The sequence below is a fragment of the Apteryx mantelli genome, chromosome 10 (assembly GCF_036417845.1).
Source record: "Apteryx mantelli isolate bAptMan1 chromosome 10, bAptMan1.hap1, whole genome shotgun sequence".
Classification (NCBI taxonomy): domain Eukaryota; kingdom Metazoa; phylum Chordata; class Aves; order Apterygiformes; family Apterygidae; genus Apteryx; species Apteryx mantelli.
This window is the reverse complement of record NC_089987.1, coordinates 23,036,821-23,051,906: the sequence shown is the minus strand read 5'-3', so window position 1 is coordinate 23,051,906 and position 15,086 is coordinate 23,036,821. Positions and strand designations below refer to the sequence as shown.

At 46.2% G+C, this 15,086-nt stretch overlaps 1 protein-coding gene across 1 annotated transcript in view; it reads left to right on the top strand.

The window, feature by feature from the left end:
* Positions 1-15,086, top strand: part of HYDIN (HYDIN axonemal central pair apparatus protein) — a 172,307-nt gene that overhangs the window by 56,266 nt on the left and 100,955 nt on the right. The window contains exons 11-15 of the mRNA XM_067302835.1: positions 2,070-2,188; positions 4,721-4,944; positions 8,864-8,931; positions 12,288-12,523; positions 14,197-14,297. Of these exons, the coding sequence (XP_067158936.1) occupies positions 2,070-2,188; positions 4,721-4,944; positions 8,864-8,931; positions 12,288-12,523; positions 14,197-14,297 (748 nt within the window). The remainder of the gene's footprint in view (positions 1-2,069; positions 2,189-4,720; positions 4,945-8,863; positions 8,932-12,287; positions 12,524-14,196; positions 14,298-15,086) is intronic.

The following is a 15,086-nucleotide window of genomic DNA, read 5'->3' as shown; positions in this document are numbered from 1 at the left end:
TCTGACTCCAGTGCTGGATGTGGATTTGGGATGGGGGGCAAGCAGGGGGCTGTAGCCCCTTCGTGCCCTCACTATGGTCCATGCTGGTCTGTGTGCTTCAGGCCACATGCTGCAGTGAGAAAATTGCAGGACCACAGCTCACCCCTACCCAGGCCTTGGGCAAAGGCTGGATGTGCCTGCAAGCCCCAGCTCCTAGCAAAGAGGAGGAGGACATAATCTCATTTGGTCTCCTCAGCTCTCCTTGTGCGATCCTGCCTGTAGCTTAGTCTGTTCCTCCTGCTTTGGGAAAAGCCCACTTTGAGGTTCAGCTGGAAGGAGGAAGACCAAAATTTCTGGGGTTTCCAGGATCAATGTAGGGGTAGAAAGGAAGGTTTCTTTGGACTCTCAAGAGAGGTTGAGGACATGCTCCAGAAGGAGAAGAATTGCCACTGGTTTGTTTGATTGCAGTGGCCATGGGACAAGTCTCTCATATTGGTCTGTGCTTTCAAGCTTTACAGTGTGATCATGGGCAAAAGTTTGTCCCTTGGAAGTCTCTGCCATTTCCCAAGAGCATTGATGGTTTACACCTAGGATTCTTTCTAATGAAAATTAAACCACATGTGATCCAAGACGGAAAAGTCTTTTGACAATGAGCACCAAATACTGCCTTTTTTGTGATATCCATGAAAGAGAAATACGCAGCCCTCCAATTAATAGCCAAGCTGTAAAATATAACTCTCATCCCTGCTATCAGCCAGACTTTGGCTGTATCCACTTAAATGTTGAATGTAACAAAAGCTCCATACCAATTATTTTCTGGCTTTGGATTCTATCAAACATGGCTGTGAGATCAAAAAGTCAATAATCATTGAAACGGGCCCAGGCTATTCCTGGAGAGTTTTTCAAGTTGTGATATAGTCACCGTGTTGTCATATCTGGGTCCTTCCTTCCAATAGGAAGCCATTTAAGATATTCTGAATAACTGTGCAAAAGGTTTTTTTTTTTTTAAGGCAACCATTTAATCCCTAATCTTTAATAAATGGTATCGCACAAAAGCTTGTAGGACAGAGGAATATTTTTGCACGAAAACTACAGTGAAGATTATATACAACTTTGGGGCTTTCGTCTCCCTCTTGTGCTACTTGCTTTCCATGCAGAACAGAATGGGATGGCAGAGAGACCCAATCCCAAACTTGGGCTAGGATTCGGGCACTTTGGGCTGTTCCAGTGGTTCAGAACAGCCTTTGGACTAAAAGACCTGGCATTGGATGATCTTAGCAGCCTTAGAGGAGAAAATCAGCGTCTTAGAGTTTAGCTATGAACCTGGGTTCTCATGGTTACCTTTGCAGCAAGGGATGTGCATATTAGCAGCACATTCGTGCCCTGTTATCTGATTGTCGGTAATGAATAGGCAGGATTTCCATAACTGCTCAGCAGCCTGCAGGCAAAGTGTCTTTGCAGAGCCAGGCTCTAGCGTCATGGTGGGAGTAGGTGGGTGCTTCCCACCTCTGGGGATCAGAAGGCCCTGTCTAATTTGGGGGCTTCTGTGGGAGGCAAGCCCTGGGGCCCACAGGTACGGAGCTGTAGGTGCATGGGCACAGGCAGTGGCTGAGGTGTCCTGCCTGCTCTGTCTAGCCCTCAGATGTGCCTATAGGCATTATCAGGGGCTTTGCCTTGCCTCAGCTTGTGCTTCTCGATTCCTGTGCTGTCGTCTCATATTGCATTAGTATAGACAGCATATTTTTATCTTTAGTTCTGTTTCATGAGCTTCGTGCTGCTACTGAAAGACACTGAGTGGATTTCAAAACTCATCTAAATGCATGGGAAGGAATTCATAGATGATGTTTTAAATTCAGTGTCGCTTTTTCAGGGTATAAAATGATCGCTCAGTCAGAAACCCAGCCCAAGGGGCACCTTATTCCCTGCATGTCTCCTGAGGGATGGGAAGCATCTCATTTTCTGGTGGAGCATCTAGAGTTGGTCCCTGTTAGCACATGGTCAGAAGATTGCTGGGCCTTCAGGCCAAGGTAATCGGAAAAATCCAGGGCAACAGAGGGAATGGCTGTACTGAAACGGAAATCTCTCCCCAGGCCGTGAGACCAGGCTCCCCCTGCACATCAGAGGGGAAGGCATAGGGCCCAAGCTCCGCTTCGACTTTGACCAGCTTGACATCGGGGAGGTTTTTCTCGGATTGGCGCACGGATACCAGGTGAGCGGCGGGCTGTCGGCGTACTCGGTGGGGATGCTGGCTCTGCCTGTCCGGCCATGCAGCCAGAGGGGACCGCATCCTGCGGAGCAGTGAGCCTCGTGTACAGTGAGATTTCCAGAGACTTGTGCAATTGTGGACAGGGGAGCTAGCACCCCATAATAATCATATTCAGGGGTTTTGACACAGTCTGGGTGCTTTTTATGGGGTCTGAAAGGTGTATCTCTTGTTCACAAAGCCCCCATCCCTGCTTCTCTCTGGGGGCTTTTTCTTAGCAATCTCATCTTGAGGGCAGCTGGGAGGTTTTATGTCAGGTGCATTTAGCAGCACACAAAAAAAATTTGAAACATGAAAAGAACATTGGGCCAAAAAGGGAAGCATTCAGAGGCTTTGTTTCTGCCCTGAGTGCAATGCACCTTTTATACTCTGGCTGTTAAAAAGCAGCTAGAGCAAATATACTGCATTTGAGTTCAAGTCCACTGCAAACAGTTTTCGGTTAAGTGCATCCTACTAATTCCTTGGAGTCTGAGGAATGCTGTCCAGTCTCCTGGCTCAAAATTGTCCCTTGCAGATGAACTGGGAGTGCTTTCCCTTGCCTCTGCCTCAGCACACTTCAGTCTTGGTACCTCTCAGGCTCTAGAAAGAGTAGAGAATTTCTGCAAATGAAGCAAAGGAAACTTCAATTTGTCTGCCCCCCACGGTGGCCTCAAATCTCTGCAAAGATGAAAAACAAAGGAGCCTAAAGAGGTAGTAAATGAGGCAATGCATCATGCCAGACATCTTCAAAAGCTTGACTGTGACAGGGAAGGGCACGCTAAGGTGTTTCCGTACAAAAATATTTTGCTCTCTATGCATTTTTAATGCTGATACTTTATTGCTTCTCTCTGTATCAATTTATTATTTTCATTGCTTCAGAAAATATGAATAAGTAGATGATGCTGTTAGTGCTGTCCTAAGCAGCTAGACTGTGGGTAAACCTCAGCTCAGCATGGTCTCCCTAAGTGCCATTTGTAACCAGGATGTAAAATACATGAGAGTAGTTTTCAGGTTACTGTTGAGGAGCTGGAATGTGTGAAAATATTTTCAGCAGCAGCTGCAAAATTTAAGAATAAAGCACATTTCTATGCTTCTTTCTCAGTTTCTCTGCCAGATTTTGCAAGGACAAAAGGTAGGGGAAAGAAACCCAAAACAGATGAAAGGAGTGCATGGAAATGGCAGGATTTTGCCCTGCAGCAATCAGAAAATTTACAGCTTTGCCTTGAGCAGGTTTGTTGGTGACATACTGCCAGTACTCGTTGGCAGAAGTGGGCATATCTTGACCAGTAGAAAAGAGTTGAAGCTGAAGAAGCACTGAGCAGCTGTGGCATGTTCAAGGCAGCAGATCTCGAGTGTTCAACAAAATATGGCATTGGTTCTAAATTTGCAATTTCTTGCAAATAATTTGAAATCTTCATTGATGGCTGTGCATATTTATAAATGAGTTTCTTTAGAACAGGTGGAGCTGGTATCCCCCTCACCTGTTTTTTTTTTTTTCCCCTGACTGTTCTTTCTGAGTAAAGACAAAAGAATTAGCAGGTTAAAGAAAAATGGTAAGAAGCTTAAAACCTGTGTTGTAGCAGATTTTGGGAATACTTCTGAATTTAGCTATCATGCTGTCTAAGTGTTTGTTCTACTTTATGCAATAAATAAGGGTGCTTATATGTAGAAGACTCTGCTTGGTAAAATAAGTAGGTTAAGAAAAAGAGTATAGTATTTTTGCCCTGCTCCACCATTATCTCTCTCACCTGAAGCTCCTGAAGCACTTGATAAAGTGAGACCAAGAGGGGAATATTCGACAGAATGATCCAGTCCCAGCAAAGGACATGAATGATGCTTGTCTGAAGAAAGTTCCTAGAGTGTTTTGTTAGGTCATTCCCCAAAATGAAATCATTCTTTTGCTCTTCTATTGCTGTATTTATTTCTGTCTAATCTACCCCGTTAGCTGTAGAACACAAGGTTCTATTGCTTTTCTCTCTGCCGTGGAGCTTATGTTCCCAATTTTCAATAAGGAGTGAGTGTGTTTTGAGGTGATACACCAGCAAATAAGGTCCTGAGAGGTGACAAGTGCCTCTGCTTGTAGGCTGCGATGGAAACTGAATGCGTTTGGCACCTAGCAGGATTGGGCTTATCTGGCCACAAGCAGTTATGTGTTGATTCACCAGTAATGCTGTTCCCACTCTGCTCTTAGGAACTGTTCTGAATCAACTCAGTTATGCTGATACCTGCTTTGCGCTGCAAGTCCATTGAGTGGACTGCTCTACGTCACCGGAATAAACCCAGAGTGACTCTGTTTATAGGGTGTTATTGCTGCTTTACATGAGCAAACACAAAGGCAGAATTTGTCCTGTTGTATTTGCTTTGGCTTCTGCCAGGAAGCAGCACGCAACATCTTCTGTCTTTTGTTTTCTAATTAAACAACTAACATCTGTAAATCAGCCTTTTGTATGAAAGGAAGATTCCTTATGTATCTCCATTTTGCTTTTCTTGCTGCTGTAGGCAATCCTGTTTAACAAAGGAGCCATCGATGCTCTCTTTGCCTTGATCCCTCCGGCTACGGCTCTGGGCTCCTGCTTTACTTTTCGCCCCCAGGAGGGCCTCATTTTACCAGAGGGGCTCCAGGTCATCCAGATCTCCTTCAAGTCCACCATCCTGGGGGAGTTCACAGAAGAATTCAAATTCAGTGTGGATGGATCCCCCAAACCTGTGACCTTGACTATCAGGTAAGGAGGATTATAGGAGTTGGATGTTTGCATATCTGTAGCACTTGCTGTCTCTGGGTAATTGTCTCTCCCAGCACTACTGGGAGACTTGTGTACCAATATCCTCCTCTTACAGTGGAGCAGAGAAGAGAAAGAGGCGTTGCCTAAGGTCTTAGATTTGGGATGCCAGGATCAGAGCCAAGACTTTTCAACCTTGACTCCAGTTTGAACCCTGCAATTGCTTGCTAGCAGCGGATGAAGCATAACTGTCTGCGAGTGAGTGACTGTGCCTCCTATGCTTTCAGTACCCAGTCTAACTATGGATGTCTTCAGTCCCTCTGGGAAGCAGTTCTTTCTTTGCAGTCAAGCCAGGGCAGGTCTCTGACTTTCCAGGATAGTGTTTGCACAGAATTCAGCAGCAGCAAGTTCCTTCTGTAAGCTTTTGCCACGATCAGGGTTTTTAGTGACATTGCCCTTGCTGAAAAAAGAAGAGTTTGACTGGAGACTGTACTGGAAAGGTGTGGAGATGTAAGGCCTGGCTGCTTGGAGAGATGCCTGTTGCCCAGTCCTGGGTGCCTGGGAACTGGAGTGACTTCTTCCTGCAAGTATCTCATGTTCTCCTTCAGGCCATGGCAAACAGGGTGATGATGTCAACCTTGCTTGGGCAGTGGATGGTGTTGAACATCCCACCTAGACTCAGAGCAAGGGACACCACCTGGGCAGAGGCCAAGGGGTGTTCAAAGGTGGCTGAGGGATGGGCCAGCCTGGGTGGTTCTGAAGTTGAAAGTGTTTTAAAATCCTGCACTGATAATCCATACAAAGGGGTAGCAGCATCCTCAGCAACATCTCCCATGCTAGTGTGATGGGACCAGCTGTCCTCCCTGCTCCTGGGTAGCACATGCTACAGTAACTTCTTACTGCAGTTGGGAAAGTGCTGATGCAGGAGACCAGGAGCTCTGCAGCTCCAAAAGGACCCAGGAATCATCCCGTGGGCTGTTGCTGTTAGAAAAGATAATCCTCACAGAGCCCCCCCCAAAAACCCAAACTCTAAACAAACAAACGAAAAAACAGGCTTGGGGACTGCAATGTGGCATTCAGAGGACTCTCTCTTGACTCCAGTGCATCTCCTCAGAGTAGAGGCTAACAAAAATAGGCAGTGTGAAGCTCATTTCTTGGGACCAGAGCAGAATATGAGCAATGCAAGCTTGTCCCAGCTGTTCCTCCCTGTGGGCAACGAGGTGGGATATCTTAGTTGATATCCCAAGCTGATGCTGGATGCTTGGGAGCTTTGGGGCTGGCTATACCTTCTTGGCAGCCAGTCTCCTGGACTGTTGCTGCTGGGAGACACCGAGGTCAAGCACTGGACCAAGTAGTGATGAAGCGAAGAGGAATCTGCGATTGATTCACTAGTGAGGTAGATTTGAATGGATAAGAAGGAAGAGCAAGGTGGTTACTTTGCAGAGAGAGTGGTGAGTAGGTCTGTTGACCTCTGGTAGAGAAACAATTACGTTGGCTTTCTGTTTGGAGGGAGAGTGCTGCTTTTTTTGGAAATCAAGAGGGAACATTTCACAATCAAATAATTTCTTCTCATCTGTCCCTCCTCCAAATTGGTCATGAGATGTTTTTACATAAGCATCTTTCCCCTTGATCAAGGGCAGTTTTTGCTTGTAAAGATGCGCTTATCACCAGTAGAATATAGTTTTTCTCAGATATTGCCTGCTGTCTCTGCCCTGCAATGGCCACGTTCCTGAGGAAGGAAACAGCTGTCCAAGACATAGCTGTCTTTTGGTTTCCCCACATCTGAGTGAAATGGTCCTGGCTTCCCTGCTGATGGCTGGCTCCCAGTGCCTGCAGCATCCTGCTGCCACGAACCCAGGACTTCCTACCTTTCTTTGTGGCCACTGTCTGCCCCATTCTGCCAGCATGGCCCTAGGCTCACTGCAGACCTTTTACCTCAGTGCAAGAGCATTGCTGTTGCTTTTTTCTTCCATATCCTGGTGGTACTCCTCTCTGGTGACTACTCCTTTGCAGCCCCTCTGGTGGGGCCCCAACATCTCCATGTGCTCCTGTGCAGCCATCCCTCAGCATTCCCGTTGCAGTCCACTTCTCTGAGATGGTGTCTGCCTCCTTGACTTCCATTTGCCTTTGTTTCAGGGATCCCTATCCAACACTGGTACTTCTTGTTCCCTAGCCCCATAACTCAAGCTGTTTGTCTTCAAAATCCCTTGAGATGTCTATCCACCAGTTCAAGCTTAGCCTCCTTCTTCAGGAGGCTTTGTGAGCTGGATTCAGTCCTCCATGGAGAGAAGCTCTCAGTTGTTTTGACTGGAGGAGAACTGGCTGTGGGATACTGCACTGGAGTTGGGGATGAGAATTCAAGCAATTCCTCTCCCACTTTGTGTTTTCCTTCAGGTTCTGCAAGGACACTGCTCTCCCTTCTCACGTGCATTAATTGATCCTACTGTAAGGCACAGTTGTTGCCAAACCCACTACTTTTCCCCCTGTTTCTTGCAAGCTGTACTGTTATCAGCTGTTGTGCGCTGAGTTCTGGGTTGGCTCCTTGCCTGAGCCTTCTGGGCAGTCATTCAGGTCTAACTTATTTGAGCACAGATATGGTGCACTCAGCAGAAATAGCAGTCATTTCCCCACTTGTCTGGCAAGGCACATCTTTGGCATTTTCCCAGTGTGATCCCCAGTTAAGGCTGGTTTGGAGGTAGCTTTCCATCATCATCTGGCAGGTGCTGTGGCAGAAGGCATGCTTGCTCCCTTTGCTCCATCCAAAGTAAGCTGCTTGGGTTGGGGAGGTTAGATCTGGTTATGCGAGGTCCTTGGAGAGGAAACTTGGTCAGCAGCAGGGATTTGCTGCCTGGCTCATTCTCATGAACTGATTCAGCTCCAAGAATTGAGAATTAGTGTTGGGTTGAAACTCCAGAAAGACAGTTTTTCTGAGTGCTTTTTGACCATCTGTGTTCCAGCTGCAATCAGAAAATGCCCAAGCTGTAGGTGATTGTTCTTTCCTCTACTCGGTCACCAACCTACAAGGTCCTGAATGCTTGTTCCTTTGGCGTTAGAAAGGGATGTTGGAAATTGGACAGCACATATAAAATGAATGCAAGTCCCTCCTGCAGGTTGCTGGGAACGATTCCTTTTACAGAACAGGCACAGAAACAGTGGCAATCCTGTGAACGAATTCCCTGATTTAACTAGGAGGTAGAGTTGTCATTGATTGGCATCAACCATGAAACAAATTAATGGATGTTGTGCAGCTCCAAGTACTGATTGAAGTGGATTTTGGTGAGTTTTTGAGTTTGAAGCCTTGCTGCTGAATTTGAGTAAGAGTGAGGTAGCATGCTGGGTTTGGGACACTCATGTCTGCGATGGTTTGACAGATGTGTTGCTCTTGGATGTGTCAGCTGGTGCGCTGATGAGAAGCTCATACATTTCTCTATGCAACTCTCTGTTGGGTAGAACTGTTCCTCTTCTGGTGGTGGTCAATGGGAGATTTGGGCTCCCCTGGATTTAAGCCTCAGAATCCTGCATGGATATTGGTTGCATGGATCAAGATCTGCTAAGGGAAAAATGGCTTCCAGTTAAGAATTCCTGCAGCACCGCTGGGTTAGGGGAGCTCTGGGCTATTTGGTGCTGCGAGAAAAAGGCAAGGATGAGTGAAACTTGTATCTCACTGTCCTCAACAAAGAAGAGAGGAATTGCCGACTGGGGGTAGAGGAGGCACGTAGCTGCTAACAGCTGCCGATTGCTTTGCTGAGACTGTGTCCTGTCCACACTGATGCTGTGCTGAGTGCAAGGGTGATGTGTTGATTTGAAACCCGCAGTGCTTCTGAGACCAGCTTTTATCCATCTGTGCAGTAATGAAAACTAAGCACTTAGCACTTCTCTTTAACCAAACCAATGCTTCCCCTGCCTGTCTTTGTCCTCACAGGGGCTGTGTCATTGGACCGACTTTTCACTTCAACGTACCTTCCCTCCATTTTGGGGATGTCTCTTTCGGTGAGTATACACTGGACTTGGTCCACAGGCTGTGGCTTACCAAAATGGAGCATTTTAGTGTAAGAACATCTATTGCTTGTGTTCCTCCATAGCGGGCTTTGGGGTGTTAAAACTAGGACTGCTGGTTGCTTGGATGATATTTTGCCATGAGCACTGCACATGCAGTCATTGGACAGAGCTCCTGAGATGAAACCCAGACATGCTGGATTCTGTGTGAGAGTAGACCTCTAGCACGGCAGTATCCAAAAGGATTAAGAGGGACCTTTAAAGGTTTTGGGTGATGAGAGAAGGTTTATCACTAAACAGCTAGTGCCAGTGATTCCCACTGGTTTGCACTGTGCCACGTAGAGTTCTGGAAATAAAATCATGGTGAGACTAGTGCTTGAGAGCACTTTGTCCTTCATTATCATTTTGAGAAAGTGAAGACCATCATGAGGTCAAATAGGGGAGTAATTGAAGTTCAGTATTTCATAGTGTCCCTTGTAGTCTGTTTAACCTGAGCCTTCTAATCCTTCGCAGCAGAATGACTGTGAATGTCCTTGTCCCAGAAGGGCCTAGGGAATGGGGCAATAGGAGAAAGGAATTTAAACCATGCCTATAGCAATTCTGGGTAGATGTTTGTGTTGCAAGGTATGGACACAGTTTACCCAGCTGTCCTTTAATGTGAGAAGTTAATCTGTGCTGTGAGGGCACCTTATTATCACACACCAGGTAATGTACCCAAGCAATAGCTCTGCAGCAGGCACGGATATCCTTAGAGACTCCTAGAGGCTCCTTCTCCTTCCCCACTGAAAGCCGAGCTCTGCTGACATAACCTGTGTCTGAGCATTCAGAGCGTCTCCATTGAAATGCAGATTCTGATTCTCCATCTCAGTCTCACAAAAGGCTTTTTACTGAGATGATCTAAAGTTTAAATGTGAAATCAATTGTGGATTGATTGAAGGGCCATTATCATTCTGCACCCAGGATGCCTCTGTGTTTTCATGCTGTTCATGGACTTTTTGAGAAAACTCATTGCCTTTCCTGAGCAACTTCCTTCTCTCCCTACATCACCACTGTCTTTCACTTCTTTGTTTCCTTTGAATAAATAAAACAAGAAACACACCAGGCAGCCCCCAGTAAAAACAAGAAATATGGTTATGTAATACAAGTTTCATCCTATTTAATCTGATTTCTTTAATAAGGCTCTTCCAGCAAGAAGAAGGCAGGCTTTCTTTCTTTTTTTTTTTTTTTTCCTCCTTTTAACTGTGTTGCTAACTATTGTCTGTGTCTGGCAACTTTGGCCTCATTTGGTGTTCTGTGAAGTCTATCGCTCTCCTTTCTGTGTACCTCCTGCCTCCCTGCTAGATTGCTGGAGTAATTGTTGGAGGTGGGCACTTGTCACTGTTGACAGTCTTGGGTAAATTGTATGCTGCATCTCCAGCTGATTTTCCTCCCCATCTGTATTCAGATAACATTTTGTAACCAGGCCATGGGAGACATGCCCTTCTCTCAGGGCTGGCCAGCCAAGCAAGATGTCCACTCCAGAGCAGGCTGGGAATCAAAGCTGTGGGCCAGTCTCTGCAGAAAGATGGAACGTCCCTGCCAGGTGTGGTTGTATCACTGGTGCCTACTGGAAAGCTTAAACCTTTGGTAGTAATCGAAGCCAGAGTGCAGTGTGGATGTTATGTGCTCACTTGTTAGGCAAGGTGAGACATATTTCCTGCTAGCTTCCAAGCTAGCATCAGACTTGCCTCCTGTGAAGTGGGCTACAAGTCATCATGCTCTGTCTGATGGTGCCAAAATAGGAGATGCCTTACGGATTCAGCCTAGCCTCCAGCTGCTCCTCCAGAAGGGCCCAGGTGTCCCATGAGTTCTGTGTTATATTTTCCAGTCCCGCACGTCTATGCCTGTGGCACATCTAAGATGTTGCTTGGTGCCTATGTGGGAACAACTGACCCAGCCCTATATAAGTACAGTTAACTTCATGTCATAGAGGAATAGTGGCAGTTTACCGACTAGCTCAAGGTAGAAAATGGTTTTTCAAGTCACTGTCACTGTTGGGATCTGAAAACCTATGAATGGGGCAATATTATTTGCTGCCCCAGCTCAGACTGCAAGCTATTTGACAGTAGATGGGCAGAAAGTTGTCTGAGGAATTGCTCATCTCCAGGAGCTGGAAGTAGACCTTGGAAAGGTAGAGATGAACAATGGTGATCAGAGGGAGGGAAGACTAGAAAACATCTGCTCTTAGTCACCCTCAGAGTTAGGAAACTGGGTAGGGACCATTGGTCTGACCTGCTATGGCTGTTCTCATGTTCTGAGTCATTCTTTGCCAGGCGCCGAGACCTTTACTTCTACCAGCAGCTACTGTCTCTGCTTTTTATAGGCTGATTTTAGTGCCTATAGCTAATCCGACTGTGTTGGGATTAGTGGTAGGGGGGAAAAAAAGTTTGATCAGGCTGAGCTAGCATTTCTAATTACTATAATATTATAAACCTCAATTTGCAATAGAGAGGAAACCCTGTGGGAGTGTTGCACTTGCAACGATTAACTAGAGGAACCTCACTTATGTCCTTCAGACTGGAATGCTGGCAGAGCACAAAGAAGCATATGCAATGAGTATATTATATATGCAGGAACGCTAATAGGCAGCAGTATGACAGCACAGGCAGAACCACTCAGTAGAAACACAGTCTTCAGGTTCAGATTGTCTTGGCTGCAGTTTTCAGCGGGCAACAGGAAGACAGTTTCACATCATTGGTCATATTGAACACAAATGATCTACTTATGCTTGCAATTAAGTTGACTGGAATTTGATCACAATTTTGTGACAGGATCAGGATAAGCTGGCTTAAGGGGTGTTTTACATATTGCTATAGTTCCCAATTTCATCTTTCCTTTCTTTTACTGCAGATTCTACCCATTGTCATACACTGCTTTTATATATTCAAAACTGTCTGATCATTAAGATTGTATTCAGCTTGAGCAAAGGTGGCAGAACTTGGATGTTATTGGCTGAATTTTCAGAATAAGCCTATTGTGGTCTTTCTAGATGTACACTCATACATCAGTAATAATTGGTACTGGTTTGGGGGAGGGGAGGGGGAGAGCTCTTCACAGTTAAAGAAATAAAGAAAAACCTCTGGTGCTCACTAAGACATCACTAAGAGTGAATGTTCCCAAGGAAGCAGTCTCTGTGATCAATGGAAAAGGAAATCAAGCAAAGATTAATTACTTGCTTGGCTTCTCAATTAGCTGTAATTCAGATTGAAAAGAGCTAAATTCCAAGCATAGTTTTTATCATAATGGAATATTCACACTAGGAATCAAGGGATAATTCATGCATAAATTCACATTTGTGTCATTTTTCATAGGCTTTCCATGCACCTTATCCTGTTGCCTCAATAACACATCCTTGGTGCCCATGACTTTCACCCTTCGCATCCCTGAGGATGGCCCTGGAGAGCCTAGTGTTACCAGTTTTGTTCAGATCAAAGATGACACCAGGCCATCCTGGAGAAGGGGAGTTCAAGGTCATGTCAAGCCAACAGAATTTACCATAACACCCTGCAGGGGAGCCATCCGTTCCCTGGGACTCCTGGACATCCAGGTACGTACAAAGTCCAGCTATACATAGCTCAGCAGATGGAGCTGAAGTTTCATTGATTTATGAGAGGGCTTTAGCACTGCTAGGTTTAAGCATAATGCAAGAAAGATGTATAGAATAATGTGAGGCTTTTGTTACCTGGGTCATTGGGACATTTCTGAAGGAGTACAGTTTCGTTTCCAAAATCATAAGCTGAAGATCATGTGTAGTATGGTCAAATACAGAAGCCATTAATGTATTTTGAGCTTCTCAGAGCACTTTCTTTGGTTTAAAGTGGGCAGAGGAAGAAAGAGGACAGAAGGTGGCCGCTGAAAACGGAGATGTCATTGTTTAAAGTAAAAGAGTCGTCTTTTCTTCCCAGCCTTGTTTTTGCTCTCCTGTTGAGCAGAGGAAGTCACATTCACCACAGTGATCTCTAATGGGGGACAATAAAAGCTGTGGCAGCCCTGAACTGCCTAGCATCTGCTGGGCCGCATTTTGCCCTCGGCTTCCCATTGTAAAGCTGAAATCATTCAGTTAAAGTCAATGGATTTCCTTTGTATCTATGCTGTTGTAGTTAAAAGCAAAAATTGGTCTCTTAATTTTAAAACAGTGCTGAATACAAGGAGAAAAGCTGCTATTTGTGCTTTAATTTGATTTACATGTGCCCTGGTAACTGCCAGGTGTATCTAACGATTCAGAGATTGTCAGAGGCTTTTGTTACTCCCTGACACCCTGTACTACATACAGACCAGCAGAAGAGTTGGGGTGAAATCTGCCCTTTCCTTATCATGGGATGAGGACCAGAGGGTCAGGGCTCGAGCAGTCCTGCTGCAGGCAGGCCAGCTCGGAGTGGGGTCAGGCTTGGGCTGTGCAGCACGCTCTTGTTTTCCTCCATGCTGTAACATCTCAGGCTGTAGAATTTGCCAGGGAGGCCCTAGGGCTGGTTGCCTTGGCCCAGCAGAGCGTGACGTCGGGGATGCGCAGACCCTGGGCAGGATGGTTTAGTTGTTACAACTGATGGACCATGAGGCTGGAACTGGCACTGCTGGCAATGGAGTGGCTCCCTGCAGATATTCCCTCTGTAAAAGCCCTTGTGTAACGCAGAGCCGGGTTTGGTCTGCTGTGTTTTGGTTCTGTCATTTGTCAGCCTTTTTTAAAAAAAGGGGGAGAGAATGAATATAGATGTATTTGCTTGGGACCAGCTCTTCCCACTGAGAACTCTGCATGGTGTCTGATCTTCAGCAAACTTTAAGGTATTATTCAGCTGTAAACTCATCCCCAAACGGATTGAAGCAGCACACTTGCTTTCTTACTGAACAGCAGGTAAAAGCTATCAAAAAAAGCCAGCAGCAGGGAGCATCACCCTTGCTGTGTGGGAGGCACAGGCAAGCCGGTGCATTGGGCAAATCAGCAAAGGGACTTGCCCACCCTGTGTCATGCCAAAATGACTGCGGGCACAGAGACTAGCAGGTAGCGCTCTCTGAGATGGAGGCTAGACCTTGTGCAGTGGAAACCCATGGTGGCAGCGTGGCTCCTCCTATCTCAGGAGGCTAGGAGCATCCGTGTGGGCCCGTGGAGCTTCCCTCAACGATGTCCTCCTCCACCCAGTGCTCCCCAAGTGCTACAGTCTATCTGACACGTGGAGGATGGCTTTGGGGAGTGACAAAGTATCTGATGCTCTTCTCTTCTGCCAGGTCACCCTGTGCTCCAATACTGTGAAAAAATACAATCTGGCCCTGGTGGTGGATGTGGACGGTGTGGGCAAGGAGGTGTCGTCGCTCCCTCTCACAGCGAGGTACTGACGCTTCCCTTGCAGCTCTTCTTCCTCCATCGTGTCTCTGCCGCCAGCATGCTGCCTTGCACACAGTTTGCTGGGTTCAGCTCCGAGCGGGAAGAGCAGCTTAATGAGATTGTTCTGCCTGGTTGGATGCTAGTGTTAAATCGGATATGGGAATAGCAGTGTTTTGAAAGCGGCACGTGACGAAAAGCACCTGCGCTCGACAAACAGAAACGGCCCTGAGTTTTTCTGGAGGGAGCAGTAATTGTATTCATTATTGGCCTGTTTTTCCATCCTTGAGGTATAACAGATTTCCTGTGCAGTTAGCCAAAGATCCACCTCCCCTTGCAAGTGTTGGACTTGTGCTGGGTTGTGACCAAAATGCAGCATTCATCCTCAGCTGGGATACAGCCGGCAGCCTGCTGAGAGATGGGGTTGGGTTCGATTAGCGAAGGCACATGCAGATGGGAAAGAGGCCTCTGGCAGAATTGGTGAAGGAAAAATAAAAGCAAGGTCTTACTGAAGGGAAATTTTTTTCCTCATTATGAGAGATGAACTTGGGTTTCTCTGCTTTCTGCCAGTTCTTTTGACCATTAATGTTCTCAGACTTAAGCCCGAAGTTGTTCTTGCTGCAGCCAAATAAAAGAGAAAATCAGTCCTGTTGTGCTGCAGTAGGTGTCAGTTTAATTACAAGAGGGATGCAGTTAGCCCTATATATTTAATTATTTGTGAGGGCTTAATAGCCAGAGGGATGTTATTTTCACAAGATTTCAGTGTCTTACTATGTGCTGCCTGCTCGTGGCAACA